Source organism: Acartia tonsa, chromosome 5, assembly GCF_053477335.1.
Source record: "Acartia tonsa isolate MP-2025a chromosome 5, ASM5347733v1, whole genome shotgun sequence".
In the NCBI taxonomy this organism is placed as follows: Eukaryota; Metazoa; Arthropoda; class Copepoda; order Calanoida; family Acartiidae; genus Acartia; species Acartia tonsa.
This window is the reverse complement of record NC_137264.1, coordinates 19,261,994-19,279,960: the sequence shown is the minus strand read 5'-3', so window position 1 is coordinate 19,279,960 and position 17,967 is coordinate 19,261,994. Positions and strand designations below refer to the sequence as shown.

General features: G+C 30.6%; 1 protein-coding gene across 1 annotated transcript in view; it reads left to right on the top strand.

Annotated features, from left to right (window-relative positions):
• Positions 1 to 17,967, top strand: part of LOC145318949 (synaptotagmin-1-like) — a 59,433-nt gene that overhangs the window by 15,250 nt on the left and 26,216 nt on the right. The window contains exons 6-9 of the mRNA XM_080160713.1: positions 876 to 952; positions 9,100 to 9,153; positions 14,948 to 15,037; positions 17,424 to 17,474. Of these exons, the coding sequence (XP_080016839.1) occupies positions 876 to 952; positions 9,100 to 9,153; positions 14,948 to 15,037; positions 17,424 to 17,474 (272 nt within the window). The remainder of the gene's footprint in view (positions 1 to 875; positions 953 to 9,099; positions 9,154 to 14,947; positions 15,038 to 17,423; positions 17,475 to 17,967) is intronic.

The following is a 17,967-nucleotide window of genomic DNA, read 5'->3' as shown; positions in this document are numbered from 1 at the left end:
ACTAGTGCTGAGATTTTTAAAAATAATAAATCACAATTAATTATGAGTTTCTTGTACCTAAAAACTCCTTTTACATTATTAAAAATGCCCTAATAGTGATTTTTAATTAAAATTAAATTGCATTTGTTTCTTTGATATTTCATTTTAGCCTTCTCCTGTTGACTTATAAAATCTCAAAAAGTGTGGATTTGGATTGTCCATTGAATGTAGATAGTTTTAGGCACCTTAACTTTCCAGTTTGGTCAATTTGGAGCAAAATTAGAGTGATTTATATGAAGATACATGTAATTTACTCTAAAATAACTAATTTTATATTTCAACTTTTTGCTATGTAAAAGATGATTTTACAGCAATACTTTGAAATAAGATATCTAAGAAAGTATTAGAGCTAGAAAAATGTTAGAGACCTTTTTAGAAAGCTCCAATATCTGTCATTTCAACTGTAATGTGAGCGTATTTGCATGATAAACATGAAAGACAAAATAAGACAATAAAGCAGGTTAGGTGAAGGTAGTCTAAAAATAAAAGTAATATTTGATCACCAAAAGTAATTTTAAAATTTTCTACTATGGGAAGCTACTAACTCAATTTAGGGAAAGCATGTTCTGAAACCACCATAAGGTCCCAGTACATCCTGTGTAAACTGTTTCTGCGGGTTTTTTTCTAACCTAACACGCCTTCGGGTGGGGTGTGAGTGGTTACCGATATCTCAAGGGACGGACAGACAGACGGACAGATATCAAGCTACTTTATATTATAGATATTAAATAAATTGTAAGATTAGGGGACTGTTATTAAGTCTCAAGGGGTATTTTTTATATACGGACATACTATGCTTGCTTCAGAAAATTAACTTAGAATATTTAATTTGAAAGATGGTGACAACAAGAAAAAAGGAAAGAAGGGAAAGAAAGAGAAGACTAAGAAATACCTGGGTAATATCAAATATAAGGTAAGACATAGCAAGGATGATTGTGTGTTTGTATAGCTATAAAGATATACACGTTTTACATCATTGTTAAAAAATGATAAATGAAAAAAATATATATTGGGCTATTTTTAGTTTTTAAAATGTAAAATTTCTCTTAATCTCGATATGCTTATTTCTAAACTACATTTCTCTAAAATCTATTATTGACTGCTACTATGTCAGATGCGCGACGTAAATAGTTAGAGTGGGGGGAATGCCTTGGCTCAAAACAGGCGCAACTCGCCACCAGGCACAGTTGGGACTTCTCAGACAAAGGTCGTGCATCTGAGAGAGTTGGTTGTCTGATGGGTGAATGGACGCTTTACACCGCAATCATAAGAATTGTATGTATGTTTTAAGGTGCGTGGAGAGAGGTCTAGTACCCGAAGCGACACCTAGCCTCCTAGAGTCTTAACTCTTAAATTCCAACTTGTTGTATTAATTTAATTCAATTATATAAAGATGCATACAAGATTTTTAAAATATGAAGTTCTGTTTTTTTACAACTCAGACCTATTTAAAAATATTTATTATGGTTTGCAAAAGCAAATTATTTAATTTTAAATTTCTATTGCAACATATATTTTACACAAGATGTAGACTTAATTAACTGTAACAGTTAGGTAGAACTTAATAAGCTTAACAGCGTTTTTAGCATTAGCAGAAAGGCTGTAGGTCCATTTAAACCAGGTTGATATTAAAGACATTTTTGACATAATACGATTATTTTATTTATCTGATTTCTGAGGTACAATGTTAAAGGCGAAACATCTCTATAATCAAGTATTAAGTATGTCCTTAAACAGTATCCTGTAAACGTACAACTTTGTTTAGACTTAAACATTGATATTCGAATTATAAAGTAATAAAACTATACATGTTGTCCTACTATATGATTGAAAGCATCACTTTTATGGATGTTGTCATCCTTGATTTTCATAATCTGTACTTTAATAATCCAGATTAATTTACAGATTACTGGAAAATTAAAACATGGAAAAATTGCATTTTTCCCCTAAAAATATGTACAAAGTATAGTAAACAAACGTATTTACAATAGCGCAGCTACGTTACAGTTATCCTCAATTTCTAAAATTTATTTCTATATGGATCCTTTTTTGTAGGGAAGGGTTGGGAGGGTAGGTATTTGACCTAATAGATTGGACGAATTTACAACCGCAACTGTCTCCTCCCCCCTCCCTCCCCCTGTATCTGATTATAAGTTTTTACCTTCTGTACAGCAAAATTGAAAATATTCTTAATTTAATTTTATTTCAGTAAAAATTAAAAGTTTAAATTAACTGTCAATTATTTTTTTCAAAGAAAAGGTTTACATATATGCATTTCGTATAAATCTTTCTTCGTGATTTGGAAAGCTACTCCGAAAACCCGGCCAATGTTTGTTTGTTTATGCCTTTCATTAACTGTTGTGTCGTATTTTAGTTATGAACTTCTGCAATGCGTTTCTGTTTAGTGGTGAAATTACTCCATAATTTCAAATGTCCGTCTGTAAGACCATTTAAAACCTTAGCTGCCAAGCTCTGCTTATAAGTTTATGTCTATTTTTAATTCTGGTTAAAAATTTGATCAATTGCAATGGAGATACATTTTATTGAAATTTATAATATTGAGAACGGAAATTTACATTTTAATATAAATCTACAATGCATGTTTTGTTAGCTTGTTCCCAATCAACCCAAAATCCATGGATATGCGATATCCCCTTTCGCCTTGGGATAATTATCTATATCCTATTAATTATATAAAGTAGTAAACTTTTTTGTCCGTAGCGAAGGATCTCGCTAACCGCTGAACCGATATGGTTCTCCTTTACAGTGAAGCTTCGTATTTGTTCATATGTGGTTTTACGGTATTCTATTTTTTATAAGTAAGCCTGGGTATGATTTTAGGTTATTTTTCTGCCCTTCAAATACAGAACCCCTAGATGCTAGGGGCGCAGCCGCTAGTATAGATATATAGACATGGATCAAAATCCATACCTCACATCCTATGATTGTCTCTTATATCTTTACATGAGAACTCTATATAGACAACAAAACAAATTTAAATTATAAAGATAAGATTGGAGGCAAATAATTTTACATCATTTGTAAAAAAAAAATCTATCAAAATAAAAAGAATCCGGTAAATTTATTCGAGCATGCTATCCTTTCTTCCTGAAATTAAATCTGGTGGGACATTTTCTCCTCCTTATTATAATTTCTGCAATTTCATTTGAACGACTTTTTTTGTTGAAAATCATCTCATAATAATGAATAGTCAATGTTGATTTTTCCATCCTCTTTTATAAAAAAAAAAAATAAGTAAGAAAACATTCAAAAATCTTGACTATTGTAAATAATTTCGGTGATTTATTTTTTGTGTTTTTTGTTGTTGTTATCTTATTCAGATTTTTGGCAGATTCTTTCAATGTGGAGGTGATGTTACACCCCAAACCCTAATCTAGTCTGGCCCATCTATATTAGTCCATACTAATTAAGAATAATCTAAAACCAAAATTAAAACGATTATGTAAAGATTAAACTAGAATGGTAGTTTCCATTAAAGAAAATTTTAAGTTCAGAGTAAGTAGTTATATGTCCATTTCCATCCTTTTCTAATTTATTTTGTACACACAAGCCGGTTAGCATTTTATGCTGATGCGCGGCTGCTGAGCCTTAATTTAGTGTTCTCATTTCGTTGACAAAAGTATGAATTATATGATAAGTAATACATTTAGGAAACACAATACTAATGCGATTATTTATGGAAGCTGCGGCCAAACTGTTTTTTTTTTTTTAGCTGAAATGTCAGCGCGTGGTTAAGAAGAGCCTTTCTTTAAAAGAAAAGTCGACTAAAATACATTTTATAAGCTTGTATTGGCTAAATTACTGCATTTGATAATTGCTTCTTTGTTATATTTATGTCGACAGAAAGTTGTCTTATAGTTGAAGAATAAAATAAGAAAACGTAATTTGACATTTAAAGCATTTCCATACTCAATTTAAATATTGCTATTTTGACTTTTTTGCTATTTATTAACATAGTTTTTCTTGTTTCATTATATTTTCATCTAAATATAGAATTTTAATATTTACACATAAAAATATTGTTGAAATGCAAAATTTGTAAAAAGTTTTCAAATTATCCAAATTGAAAATTTGTGTATTTAGGTTTATATTATTGTTTATGAAAAAACGAGACTTTTCTACAATTTGTATCAAAACATCACAACAACTATTTTAAGACCTTTTAAATTTAGCAAAATAACTATACAACTGAGCATTTATAAGCTTATTATTTTGGACAAAAACCTCCTATTTTCTACCACCTGTTAAATTACTGACTCTGACAGATTCTAAGCTTCTTTGAAAAATAAGGACCTTACCACTACCAGATATAATTCTAAGGCCTTTCAATGTTAGAAATCTTAGATACCTGTGTTTACTTTTTATTAATGTTGTCATTCTTGTTTTATATTTGTTTATTGATTGTATACTTTAAAGTTAGTTTGGTTTTGTTTACTGCTCATATTAAATGTATTCCATACAATTCAAAGAAAAGAAGGAAGATAGTGTACAACAAATATTGTTGATAAATAAACATTAATAACGGAAGAGGTTGCTTTCCATCACACTTTAATGTTGGGTCCAAAATCTTTAATGATAACTAAGAAAAATAAATATCTCCTTTACTATTCAAATACCCGAGGTATTGGGTTTCCTAACACCCTAAAAGACAACCAATTATTTGATTGCACGACCTTTGACTGTAAGTCCTAGATGCATGTTAATGAGTTGCACCTTTTTTTCCCCCTAACTATTTACTGCAGTAGGAACCATCGTTAACGTCTTCAGTTATTACTCTATGTTAAGTTGAGATTCGAACTTATCACCATTATTCACCTCCCTGACGACAAGCGGATGTACTACGTGTTAAGTCTCGCCCGTGGGTTATAAACAGCCCATACTTCCCTCTCATTATTTGCAAGTGATCGAAACACAAACACAAAAGAATGAAATTTTTAAAATTCTACTTCTTTATCTATATGGTGCATTATTTGCCAAATGTACCACTTTTTTGCACTACCTCTCCGATTTTGTTAATACTCTATATTTTGGTTCGTTGGGTCATTCAAGGATGCTGGATGGCCAAAAAAAAGTTTCAGAGTCCCTGGATGTCTAGATATCTAGCTATCTATGAAGGTAGGTAACAAAAATGTAAAAAACACCCATTTTTTCACAATTTTAAAAATTAATTTTTTCATCAATCTTACATCCAATCTATACATTTTATACACCAAAATGATCGTTTATTCATGTAAAAAGCGCACATAATGCTATTTTGGCCAAAACTCTAATTTTACAGGGTGTCCAACAAAAAGTGTATTTTGGATATCTAGCGTAATACCCAAAATACCTGTCCGAAAAAAATCATTTTTTTTGGCTTAAATCCTGTGTTTTATCTGTGTGCATATGTGGTATATAACGGTTCGGACCACCCGGGACTATAAGGTTGTCAAATTTCACTTTGGGACACCCTGTAAATGTGATTTTTGCGTCTGTAGAGCTAAAACTTGGTCCAAATTGGCTATTTTTTTCAAATTACTCTAATATGTGTCTTAGTATGTTTGGCCATAGTGTTTTCTGACCAGATCAATAATTTCATATTTTTTGGACACCCTGTATTTTCAAAAAAAGAGAAAAAATTTTTTTGTTTTTTTTTTAATTTTTTTTCTATTTTTAAGTTACTTAAAACTGTCATATAGATACAGATTTTGACTAATAACAATAATATTTGCCTATTTTACAATTTTTTACACTTTTGGGACACCCTGTGCATGTTTTTGAAAAATGATGGTTTTTGCCCATTTTTTGGGGGAAGGAGTCGTTTTAGGGCCATAGACTATTTCTTCATTTTTGTAGAACTTTTCAAGACACATCATTTGTTATTTATGCAAAAACCGCAAAAACCGAACCGTTTTGCCGATATTCACCGCCAAAGGCAGAATTTTTTACGTTTTTTGCCGTTCCCGAGGTTCTAATGGGCATTTGTGGTAAGAAAACGTTGATTTATCAAGATAACTGTGAAATACTTTTATTTAGGCATTTTAATTTACTAAATTTCATGTTAAGTAAATTTTTTTGTATATCCAACCTATTTTTGTCAAAAGGAATTTCAAATGCACATGATTTATGTTTCTTTTATCACTTATGGTATAGCAATTATTTATGTTATATTCACTTAATTTTCTTGTTTTAACAATTGAAATCCATCTCGACGAAAAACGGTTAGCTGCACAAAAAATTTTACTTAATATGAAATTTAGTAAATTAAATTACCTAAATAAAAGTATTTAATAGGGATCTTGATAAATCAACGTTTTCTTACCACAAATGCCCATTACAACCTCCGGAACGGCAAAAACGTAAAAAAATTCTGCCTTTGGCGGTGAATAATGGCAAAACGGTTCGGTTTTTGCGGTTTTTGCATAAATAACAAATGATGTGTCTTGAAAAGTTCTACAAAAATGAAGAAATAGTCTATGGCCCTAAAACGACTCCTTCCCCCAAAAAATGGGCAAAAACCATCATTTTTCAAAAACATGCACAGGGTGTCCCAAAAGTGTAAAAAATTGTAAAATAGGCAAATATTATTGTTATTAGTCAAAATCTGTATCTATATGATAGTTTTAAGTAACTTAAAAATAGAAAAAAAATTTAAAAAAAAACAAAAAAAAATTTTCTATTTTTTTGAAAATACAGGGTGTCCAAAAAATATGAAATTATTGATCTGGTCAGAAAACACTATGGCCAAACATACTAAGACACATATTAGAGTAATTTGAAAAAAATAGCCAATTTGGACCAAGTTTTAGCTCTACAGACGCAAAAATCACATTTACAGGGTGTCCCAAAGTGAAATTTGACAACCTTATAGTCCCGGGTGGTCCGAACCGTTATATACCACATATGCACACAGATAAAACACAGGATTTAAGCCAAAAAAAATGATTTTTTTCGGACAGGTATTTTGGGTATTACGCTAGATATCCAAAATACACTTTTTGTTGGACACCCTGTAAAATTAGAGTTTTGGCCAAAATAGCATTGTGTGCGCTTTTTACATGAATAAACGATCATTTTGGTGTATAAAATGTATAGATTGGATGTAAGATTGTTGAAAAAATTAATTTTTTAAATTGTGAAAAAATGGGTGTTTTTTACATTTTTGTTACCTACCTTCATAGATCGCTAGATATCTAGACATCCAGGGACTCTGAAACTTTTTTTTGGCCATCCAGCATCCTTGAATGACCCAACGGACCAAAATATAGAGTATTAACAAAATCGGAGAGGTAGTGCAGAAAAGTGGTACATTTGGCAAATAATGCACCATATACATATTATATTTAAAGAATATTGATATTACTTTCATGCATGACATACCTAGCTATAGAGAAGCTTTGATAAAAAATATTTTGTAATAATGAACTATTATATAACTTTCTGACTTTCATAAAAGTTTTTGTAACTTTTTTATTATTTATTCTGTCATTGACCAGTCACCATTGGCCAAAAATTATTATTTTCTACCAGTGCAGTGGCGTGCTCAGAGTTTTGCTAGGGGGTTTTAACTTTGAGGATTGAAAAAAGATGGAAAATCTTACTATACACTTTTTTTATCTGTTAGATCTTTAAAGCTATGTTTTTTATTGGCATATTTCTTTGTTATTTAATATCAAACTAACGGTTTCGCCATTAGCATACAGGGGTCTGTATTCAAATTGATAGGAAGTGGGTAAAATAAAAAATGGCCTCAAAACATACACAACGCTTAAATCTAAAAAGTAATTATCTTAAGAATGTTCAGGGACCTATATGAAGCTTTCCTAAAAATGAGTATCTTATCAGTTCAGTAGTGATTAAAATCAGACATTAAATCATATTACTTTGCAAAAAAGGATTGCAACAAACACTTTTAAAATCCTTTAAATATTTTGTTGTTAAACACATTGGTGAGTTCAAGGTGTTACTAATTAGCAATATTTAAGAAAAAATGAAAAGTCGAACGAAAAGCTTAGCAAATAAAAAACCGCAGTGCTTTTAATATTTTAAAAAATCCTATCAAAATATGTTGTATCTCTGTTGCAAAATATCATAATATGTAATGATGTTCATAATGATAATAAATTAGTTATTTTTTGCATACCATCATCCATTTGCGTGCATAGGTTTTTTCCCAGCGGTTTGCCCAAAGTGCACTCGAAAATTTTTATTAGCAGCTTATAGAACCAATAAAAAAAATGACGTCATACAATACAAATGACCAATGATAAGCCAATATACATTCATATTGACCAATAGTAAAATTTATACTGGCCTATCATTGGTTATTTGTATTGTATGACGTCATTTTTTTGGCACTATAGGCTGCTTTAATCCTGATACTCGCTTACGATTTGATTTAGATTTGAAAATTTCAAGTTCGATTTTCATCCCATAGGCTACCGCATAATCATGACAAGAAATGCAAAGATTATTTATTAAAAAATTTTGAACAAGTTTGTTTTTATAAAGTTCTTCATAAAACCACTCCTAATGGCCAATTTTTATCAGTTGCTTTGCTAAGGTCACGGAAATTCAGCCTTAAATAAATCATATATATAGAGGTTTTATGAAAGACTTCATAAAACCAAAGTTGTTCAAAATTTTAGATAAATAATCTTTGCTTTTCTTGTCATGATTATGCGGTAACTCCCAGGGGATGAAAATCGAACTTGAAATTTTTAAATCTAATTTTCTCAAAAAACCCTTGTCAGGATATTTTGAAAATTTTAGGATTTAATCATGATATAAATACCTAAAACTTTTGTTTTCTTCTTATAGGGCACAATTTTTTTGGTTTTCCATTTACACTTCAAGAAAGATGTGATGTATAATAGACAATAAGAGAGGTGTTAATTTTACTCCAGGGGCTGAATCCACTGTCCCAAACCAATCTTTATCAAATCAATTTCTCAAAAGTCGGAATCGGGTGTAGAGAGTGGTGTAAGGTGGTGTTTCCAACCCCTTCAATTTCAGCGCGCCTCTGCTACCATCCTTGATATTAATAATTTTGTATTCTAGATTGAGTATGATTTTGTAACGAACACACTGATAGTAACCATCATAGAATGTAAGGTAAATATTATGCTTTTCTAGGGGCGCAACTACTTTATAACTAGAATATATGCAGTATGTCGTATATTTCAGTATTATAAGAGGGAAAGGTTTTTAACCAAAGTTTAAATTTTTGTTTTGTCACTATAGTTAAGATGTTTTTGGGGCATAATATTTTTGTTCAGAGAAAATATAGTTAACTAAATGAAAGTTTATTTACTCTTTGGTAAGTAAGTACATATATAGTTTCTTTACTAAATAATCATACTACTGTCTTTGTCTACATACTTAACTTTGTTTTAACTTTTTAGAATAAAAATAGGACAAAATTCATTGTTATTGTTCTTATAATTAAAGAAAAGTATCATTTCTTCAATTGTTTAAAGTTATATTTGCGGTAAAATAGTTTTTCTTTTGGCTGCTTAAACTAACATTTAGACTCTTTTCTTTAAAAAGGATTTGTATATCTTTCTATAACTTAATATAAAAAACAGTAGTGCTATATTGCACTAATTTGACCAAAGAACTCCGCCCCCCCCCCCCCACCCTCCATTTAACTTATTAAAAAGCACTTCCTCTGCGGGACTCTCCTACTTAACTCAACGTACCTTAGTCAATTATTTCACGTTTCACACTCGGTTGAGGAAACATTGTAATTTAATATTTAAATACGACAATAATTCAAATAATAAAAGCAAACAAAAATTACTTCCTTGAAATTAGAATTTCAACATAGGGGAAATGTCATTATTTCCTAATATAAAAGTAACACAATGCCTGTGTCTGTCTGAACCGAAGGATCACACACACTAAAATTGAAAATGGTAAGGTATCCCCATACAATAATTTTATAAAAAAAAAAGCTATTCAATCCGTTATTTGTTTGAAAGATAAGTTATTGACGGACCAATCTAGACACAACCCAATCTTTCCAGATTTTGTATAATTTTTTGAGGAACACGACTCCAGTGACGTCATATTTTCTTTCCCGAAAAAGGGAAGGGGGGAAGAAAATCTCTTCAAAAGAGATGGGGAAAACCCCCCTTTCTCCCATCTCTTTTTTCTTCCCTCCTTCCCTTTTTCGGGAAAGAAAAATATGACGTCACTGGAGTCGTGTTCCTCAAAAAATTATACAAAATCTGGAAAGATTGGGTTGTGTCACCAATCTACAATGGAAGTCCAGCACTTTTAAACAATTGTTGAAGAAATACTAGTTTTAGTTTTAATGATAGGTACGTGAGTAGCTTTTTAAAGCCGGGAAATGTGACAACTATCATGCTAAAAGTAGATTTATGTTGCTTTTTTTATAAACTTAATTCAGATAAACGGAATATAAAAATTGTTTTATCTAAGTTATTTTGTTTGGCAATTTTTCCTTTATTAAACAAACTATACATTTTCTCAGAAAACCTTTCCCCTTTCTAAGGTATGAAGTTTTTCATGAATGTTATCTAGAAACAAGGATGACTACATCCAAAAGATATTTTTCTGCTATAACATAAACAAACATTTATAATAACAGCCTGGAAATTATATTTTCCCCCATTGCATTTTAAACTTCACTATATACTAATTTTAATTATAGTATAGAAAGACAAGGAGAGAAATATGTTTTTTTGTGGACAATATAGCTATAATCAAAAGTAATGGTGGCCAAAAAATGTTGACATTCTATTTTCAAAATATTTTGACTATATTTACGTCAAATATATGTCTGTAATATCGACATATCGACAAATTGACATTGTAACGACATGATTATTTTAGAGGGTTATAAACATCTCGCATTTAACTTTTCTAACAGACAGAAAGGCAAACTATTTTTTTAACGAGAAGCTTTACTATGGGGAAAAAAGTGAAATATTTGTATCATTCATTAAGTTTCTTTTCATTTAGATTATCTTCTTTATATTATAGTATTTGTAGTTTTTAATAATAATATTTATCTCAAGGGAAATAGGTAAAAGTAATAGGATCTGGATTTAGTTGATGGTAAAATTTTCCTGGGATCGATAATCTCCAAAATATCTATAAACTTTAAAGCATGCTAGCTCCCAAACGGATGAATGTACATGTTAATCCTGCACATTAGTATAAGCGGCAAACGAAGGCCTGTAGAATATCTTGAATAGGCAAATCTAATGAAGCACAGGTAAAGCCCAAGAGTAGTCTTTTTTTGCGCATTTATTAGCACTGCGAGAATACCTTGCATTATTGAGCATTGACTATTCTAGAGTATTTGTAGGCCTTCTTTTGACGGTTATAATTTTGTGTGAATATAATTTATACTTTCAGCCGTTTGGCTGCTAGCAGCCGTTAATGTTCATTTATTTTTTGGAGATAATCTTTTATTTTTTATTCGCTAAAAAGTTTATCTGATTTGGTAAGGTACAAAAAAATGTTCCTAAAAAACACCAGTAAAACTGAAATTAAGGACATTATTACCTTTCTCTTTATCTTGGTTATTTTACAAAAAAAACTAATAATGAATACCTGGTGTACATTCACTTCTACCAATGTTGCCAATAAATAAATCACCAAAGCTGCAAAATATAACAACATTACCAAGTAACACTATCATACCTATAATTAAACTAATAAACACAATCTATAATTTATTACAACAGCACTGAATTACCCCTCTATTAAAACAACCCTCAAATATATTTGCAATTTTGACATTTTGTGATTATGAAAGACTATAATGCAGATGTGGTAATATAGAGAAGTGAGTAAATACTTGTCACAGAATTTTTATGTTTTAAAATTCATTACTTTTTGAGACAAAATGTTTGTCAAAATAACATTCATAAATACTAGTATGTACGAGCGTTGTTATTACAAACAGTAAAAGGGAGGCAGACAAAATTGGCTTGTAGAGTTGCTTTGCTATTTCATATTTTTCTTTATTATAACAGTATAACTTAATATGAGTTAGAAAGTTTTAAATGCATATACATCATTCTGTTTCAGGACATACTTACATTTTTAGAACTTAATTATAGAGATTCTTCGTATAATAAATTCAAAAGTGTACTTTGTTATTCTAGGAATCAATGTTTTAAAAAAATGATTAGGATGATAACATCAAACAAAAAGTAAAAACAGCATGTTTTTAATAAACCTACTTTCTAGTGACGATATAGAGTTGCAACGCATCACAAATAGAATCTAACAGTTACAGGAATCACCATCCAGCGTTAGATATGACAATTCTAACATGTATAGATTAAGAAATAAGCTAACCGTATCGACGTACAGTCCCTGATAATAGAAAAGCACTAATTTTCAATATTTCCTTTTTTTGTTGACAATAACTTTATCTAATACAAACAAAATTTTAGCCACTCTTATCCAAGCATGGAAAGATAATTTAGTAGGTAACAGGTGCATTTATTATTAAAATAAAATAAAAAGGTAAAAAAAATCTAAATATTTAAAATTGAGACAGCAGCCTTACTGGTAATGTTTATATAATTATAGATTATCCATAACTGTTAGAGTAATCTTTATGCAAGGTTTGAAATCAATGGAACGATTTTAACATCCATACAAAGTTTGGCTTTTAGCAAAAGTGACTTTCCTGAGATTATATCATCAAAACTTACAGGAAAATTTTTTGATTAAGTCTTCCTAAATACGCTTCAATACTAATTATTTTTAGATTAACTTGTCTTTTTACGAAAACTCCAAAAAAATCATTTTCCTTTTACTAAAATAAATATATCAACCACTTTAGACAAAGTATACAAGAGTTATCTGTATCTTAAGCCATACAATTGATGGACAGGATAACAACATATTTGGAAGTAGTTTAGAAGAAATATGAAAAATATGTAGAAATTTTTCTAGGATCTGCCAGTAATAGATATGAATGTTTCTAATGATCCCTATGTAAAGATCTACCAGCAATGAATATGAATGGTTCTAGTGATCCTTATGTAAAGATATACCTACTTCTAGGATCTACCAGTAATGGATATGAATGGTTCTAGTGATCCCTATGTAAAGATATACCTACTTCTAGGATCTACCAGTAATGGATATGAATGGTTCTAGTGATCCCTATGTAAAGATATACCTACTTCTAGGATCTACCAGTAATGGATATGGTTCTAGTGATCCTTATGTAAAGATATACCTACTTCTAGGATCTACCAGTAATGGATATGAATGGTTCTAGTGATCCTTATGTAAAGATATACCTACTTCTAGGATCTACCAGTAATGGATATGAATGGTTCTATTGATCCTTAAGTAAAGATATACCTACTTCTAGGATCTACCAGTAATGGATATGAATGGTTCTAGTGATCCCTATGTAAAGATATACCTACTTCTAGGATTTACCAGTAATGGATATGAATGGTTCTAGTGATCCTTATGTAAAGATATACCTACTTCTAGGATCTACCAGTAATGGATATGAATGGTTCTAGTGATCCTTATGTAAAGATATACCTACTTCTAGGATCTACCTGTAATGGATATGAATGGTTCTAGTGATCCTTATGTAAAGATATACCTACTTCTAGGATCTACCAGTAATGGATATGAATGGTTCTAGTGATCCTTATGTAAAGATTTACCTACTTCTAGGATCTACCAGTAATGGATATGAATGGTTCTAGTGATCCCTATGTAAAGATATACCTACTTCTAGGATCTACCAGTAATGGATATGAATGGTTCTAGTGATCCCTATGTAAAGATATACCTACTTCTAGGATCTACCAGTAATGGATATGAATGGTTCTAGTGATCCCTATGTAAAGATATACCTACTTCTAGGATCTACCAGTAATGGATATGAATGGTTCTAGTGATCCTTAAGTAAAGATATACCTACTTCTAGGATCTACCAGTAATGGATATGAATGGTTCTAGTGATCCCTATGTAAAGATATACCTACTTCTAGGATCTACCAGTAATGGATATGAATGGTTCTAGTGATCCCTATGTAAAGATATACCTACTTCTAGGATTTACCAGTAATGGATATGAATGGTTCTAGTGATCCTTATGTAAAGATATACCTACTTCTAGGATCTACCAGTAATGGATATGAATGGTTCTAGTGATCCTTATGTAAAGATATACCTACTTCTAGGATCTACCTGTAATGGATATGAATGGTTCTAGTAATCCTTATGTAAAGATATACCTACTTCTAGGATCTACCAGTAATGGATATGAATGGTTCTAGTGATCCTTATGTAAAGATTTACCTACTTCTAGGATCTACCAGTAATGGATATGAATGGTTCTAGTGATCCCTATGTAAAGATATACCTACTTCTAGGATCTACCAGTAATGGATATGAATGGTTCTAGTGATCCCTATGTAAAGATATACCTACTTCTAGGATTTACCTGTAATGGATATGAATGGTTCTAGTGATCCCTATGTAATGATATACCTACTTCTAGGATCTACCAGTAATGGATATGAATGGTTCTAGTGATCCTTATGTAAAGATATACCTACTTCTAGGATCTACCAGTAATGGATATGAATGGTTCTAGTGATCCCTATGTAAAGATATACCTACTTCTAGGATCTACCAGTAATGGATATGAATGGTTCTAGTGATCCCTATGTAAAGATATACCTACTTCTAGTATCTACCAGTAATGGATATGAATGGTTCTAGTGATCCCTATGTAAAGATATACCTACTTCTAGGATCTACCAGTAATGGATATGAATGGTTCTAGTGATCCCTATGTAAAGATATACCTACTTCTAGGATCTACCAGTAATGGATATGAATGGTTCTAGTGATCCCTATGTAAAGATATACCTACTTCTAGGATCTACCAGTAATGGATATGAATGGTTCTAGTGATCCCTATGTAAAGATATACCTACTTCCTGATAAAAAGAAGAAACAAGAAACTAAGGTAAGATTACTATCAGTTTATACAAATTAATTTATACAGTTAATTATTTACACGTAAGCAAGTTCTTTCTAAATGACATTTTACATAACAACTACTAAAAATTTTGTAGCTAAATGCTTATATAGGAAGATTATGAAGTTGATTTTATTGTCACCGATTAAACCCTCCTTTTTAATATTGTCTTTATAATGAATATATTCGAGACGCAACAAAATAAGAAGTGAAATAGTTTTCCCACAAAACAATTTCGCATCTATCGAATATAAAAATATGAATTGTCTAAAAGATGTAGGGCTCGGCAACCGACTGGTTAAGGTTATTGAAGTTTGTTTATAGTAAAAATTGGGTGGCAGCAGCTGCTATTCGTTTACTTTTTTATGACAGTAATTGCTGTTTTTCTTTAAAAAAATGCAACTATAAATAAATTCTCCACTACAGCTAATAAGTTACTTGTAATTATTGCTGCGTCCAACTTGCTTTTAAAGTTTGAATGCGGCTGCGGCTGACGAGCCACAATAATTTGATACAACAAAAAATGGATAAAAGTTTGTAATCCCTCTCAAAAAGCTTTTAATAGTTTTCAATATACTAAGCTGTCCCACTCCCAGCCTCTACTAGAAATAAGTTTTTTTTATCTTCCTATACTTTTATTTTGTATCTATGAGAGCACAGCTACTCTAACATTGTATGTTAGTACATTAGTGGCTTTGTATATTGCCTCATGGATCTTCGCCTCAAGTTTGAAAGGAAGATGGTAGCGGGGGAAAAAAATTTGGGGTGTAAGATGGAGAGAATAAAATGATAGGCCATGGTTCCTGGGAAGTATTAAATATACCTAGGTGCCACAACCCTTTCTAGAGAAATCGCCCATAGAAAAAAATGACCCTCGGCCTTTAAAAAAGGTTTATATTATTTTCTTTGTAAAACCTAAAATTGAAAGAGGCCTCTGGGGGCGTAGCAGCTAATATACAATACAGCAGTTTCGCACTTTAAAAACATTTAAATAAAGTTTGTCTTAATCCTTAAGATCCCTGAGAATTACATATAAAACCACAAGATAAAGGTAATCCTAATTTTATTACTGCAAGATTAGTTTTCAATTAGTATTCAATATTCAGAACATCAATTAGATTTATGGATAAAAATACTCATTGATTAACAAAAGAATACGCATATACTATGTGGTTTTCCAGTATACTGGCTTCCAAAACAAATTATATCAGGTAGATTAGAACCGGTTCTCAGCCAAACTGAAAAACTAAAATATTTTAAAAATCATAAGATTAATACTAGTTTTGTTATCCTGGGCCTTATAACTTTTATTATTTTTGCTAAGTAAAACATCATTGTAATCTCTAATTATCAATACTAAAGCATATTTATTTAGCAGCACACATAAATGCGCGAAAAAGACTTATTTCATCAACTTGTTGGAGTTCTTTAGATCTTCCAGCCTTTTCATGGTCTACCTGTCCTTTCCCTAGAATTTGCCCTGGCCATTTTCATTTTTTCTATATCTTGTCAGTTGGATGTCTGACATATCACTGTGCTTTTAAAGCTCCGTATTTGTGATCCTATTAGGCCAAAATATCTTGTGGACTCTGAGAGATTTATTAACATATGTCTGTAACCACTGCTGTGTTCGGCCACATACAGAAGAACAGAAAGAATATTGGACTTAAAAAGTCCTAACTTGATTTTTATGGATGTTGTTTGGTTTTAAACAGATTGGCCAATTACAATGGACTCACTTTCCTTGCAAATACTTTTGTATTTGTGCTTTTTCACATATTCAATGTTTGAAAAGTTCAAAGAAGAAAAAAAACTACTGCTTTGTAAGCATTCCTCTACAATACAAAAGAAATAAATTGAAGTACACTGTTCAAAATAATTCCATATATAATACATTATATTCCATCACTTTTTTCATTAAAGGATTATATAAACTAAAGATTTCTTTAATTATAAACTTTTCTTTAAGTCTTAGCTAGTAGAGTGTGTTAACTTCTCCTCCCCTAAATCAATTTAAAGTGTAATAAAATTGTCATGTATATTATTCGATTTGTGACAGTACAAATTGCAAAAGTTTAAATTGTATGATATTAACCTTTATATTATTTGTATCATATGTATATGTCTCTATTCTTAACGGGGAGGGAGGAGACATAAGGATCTTTATTACACTAGGCCCAACATTTTTATTATGATATTTCTTATTCGTTGGCTTAACAACTTTGGGACTTTTATTGAATTTTGATTGGTTGGTTCAATAAGTTGAGAGTCAAACGTTCAACCACTATTGTTTCAATAAACAAACGGACAAACTATGCGTGGCGCAGCTTTTTTTTTAATCTACAATTGATTAATATTTGGTTTTTTATTTCAGATTCACAGAAAAAGTTTAAATCCTGTTTTCAACGAAACATTCAAATTCGTGGTGAGAATTTTAGCCAGTAATTAATGGAATACAGAAAAGCAAGAAAAAATATCAATATGACTTTGTTTTTTATTGAGCACTTAAATGGACAGTAAACGAAAAAAATTTATTTTGATATTTTTTCCCTTTAAAAATGATTTCATAAATTCCTTATTTCCATGACATTTATAAACAAAATTTAAATTCATTTTATTTGATCAGTTCCAATTAGTCCAGCAGCAGGGGATATTCTGTTCAACATTTTTTAAAAAAGCTATAAGAAATTTTTTCAACAAAATTTATTTTTTTACTTTAAGCAAAGCTACTTTGTAATCATTTTGTCTGCCCAACATATAAGGAAAACGGGATTAACTCGCTTGGTGTTCGTATTTGGAAAGATTCCAATAATAAATAAAAAATCATACCATTTCGAACACCTAATGGTAAGAGATAATTATAATTAATTTAGCGAACTACAAGATTATTTTTTTATGATTATTTTTATTTTTTGCCA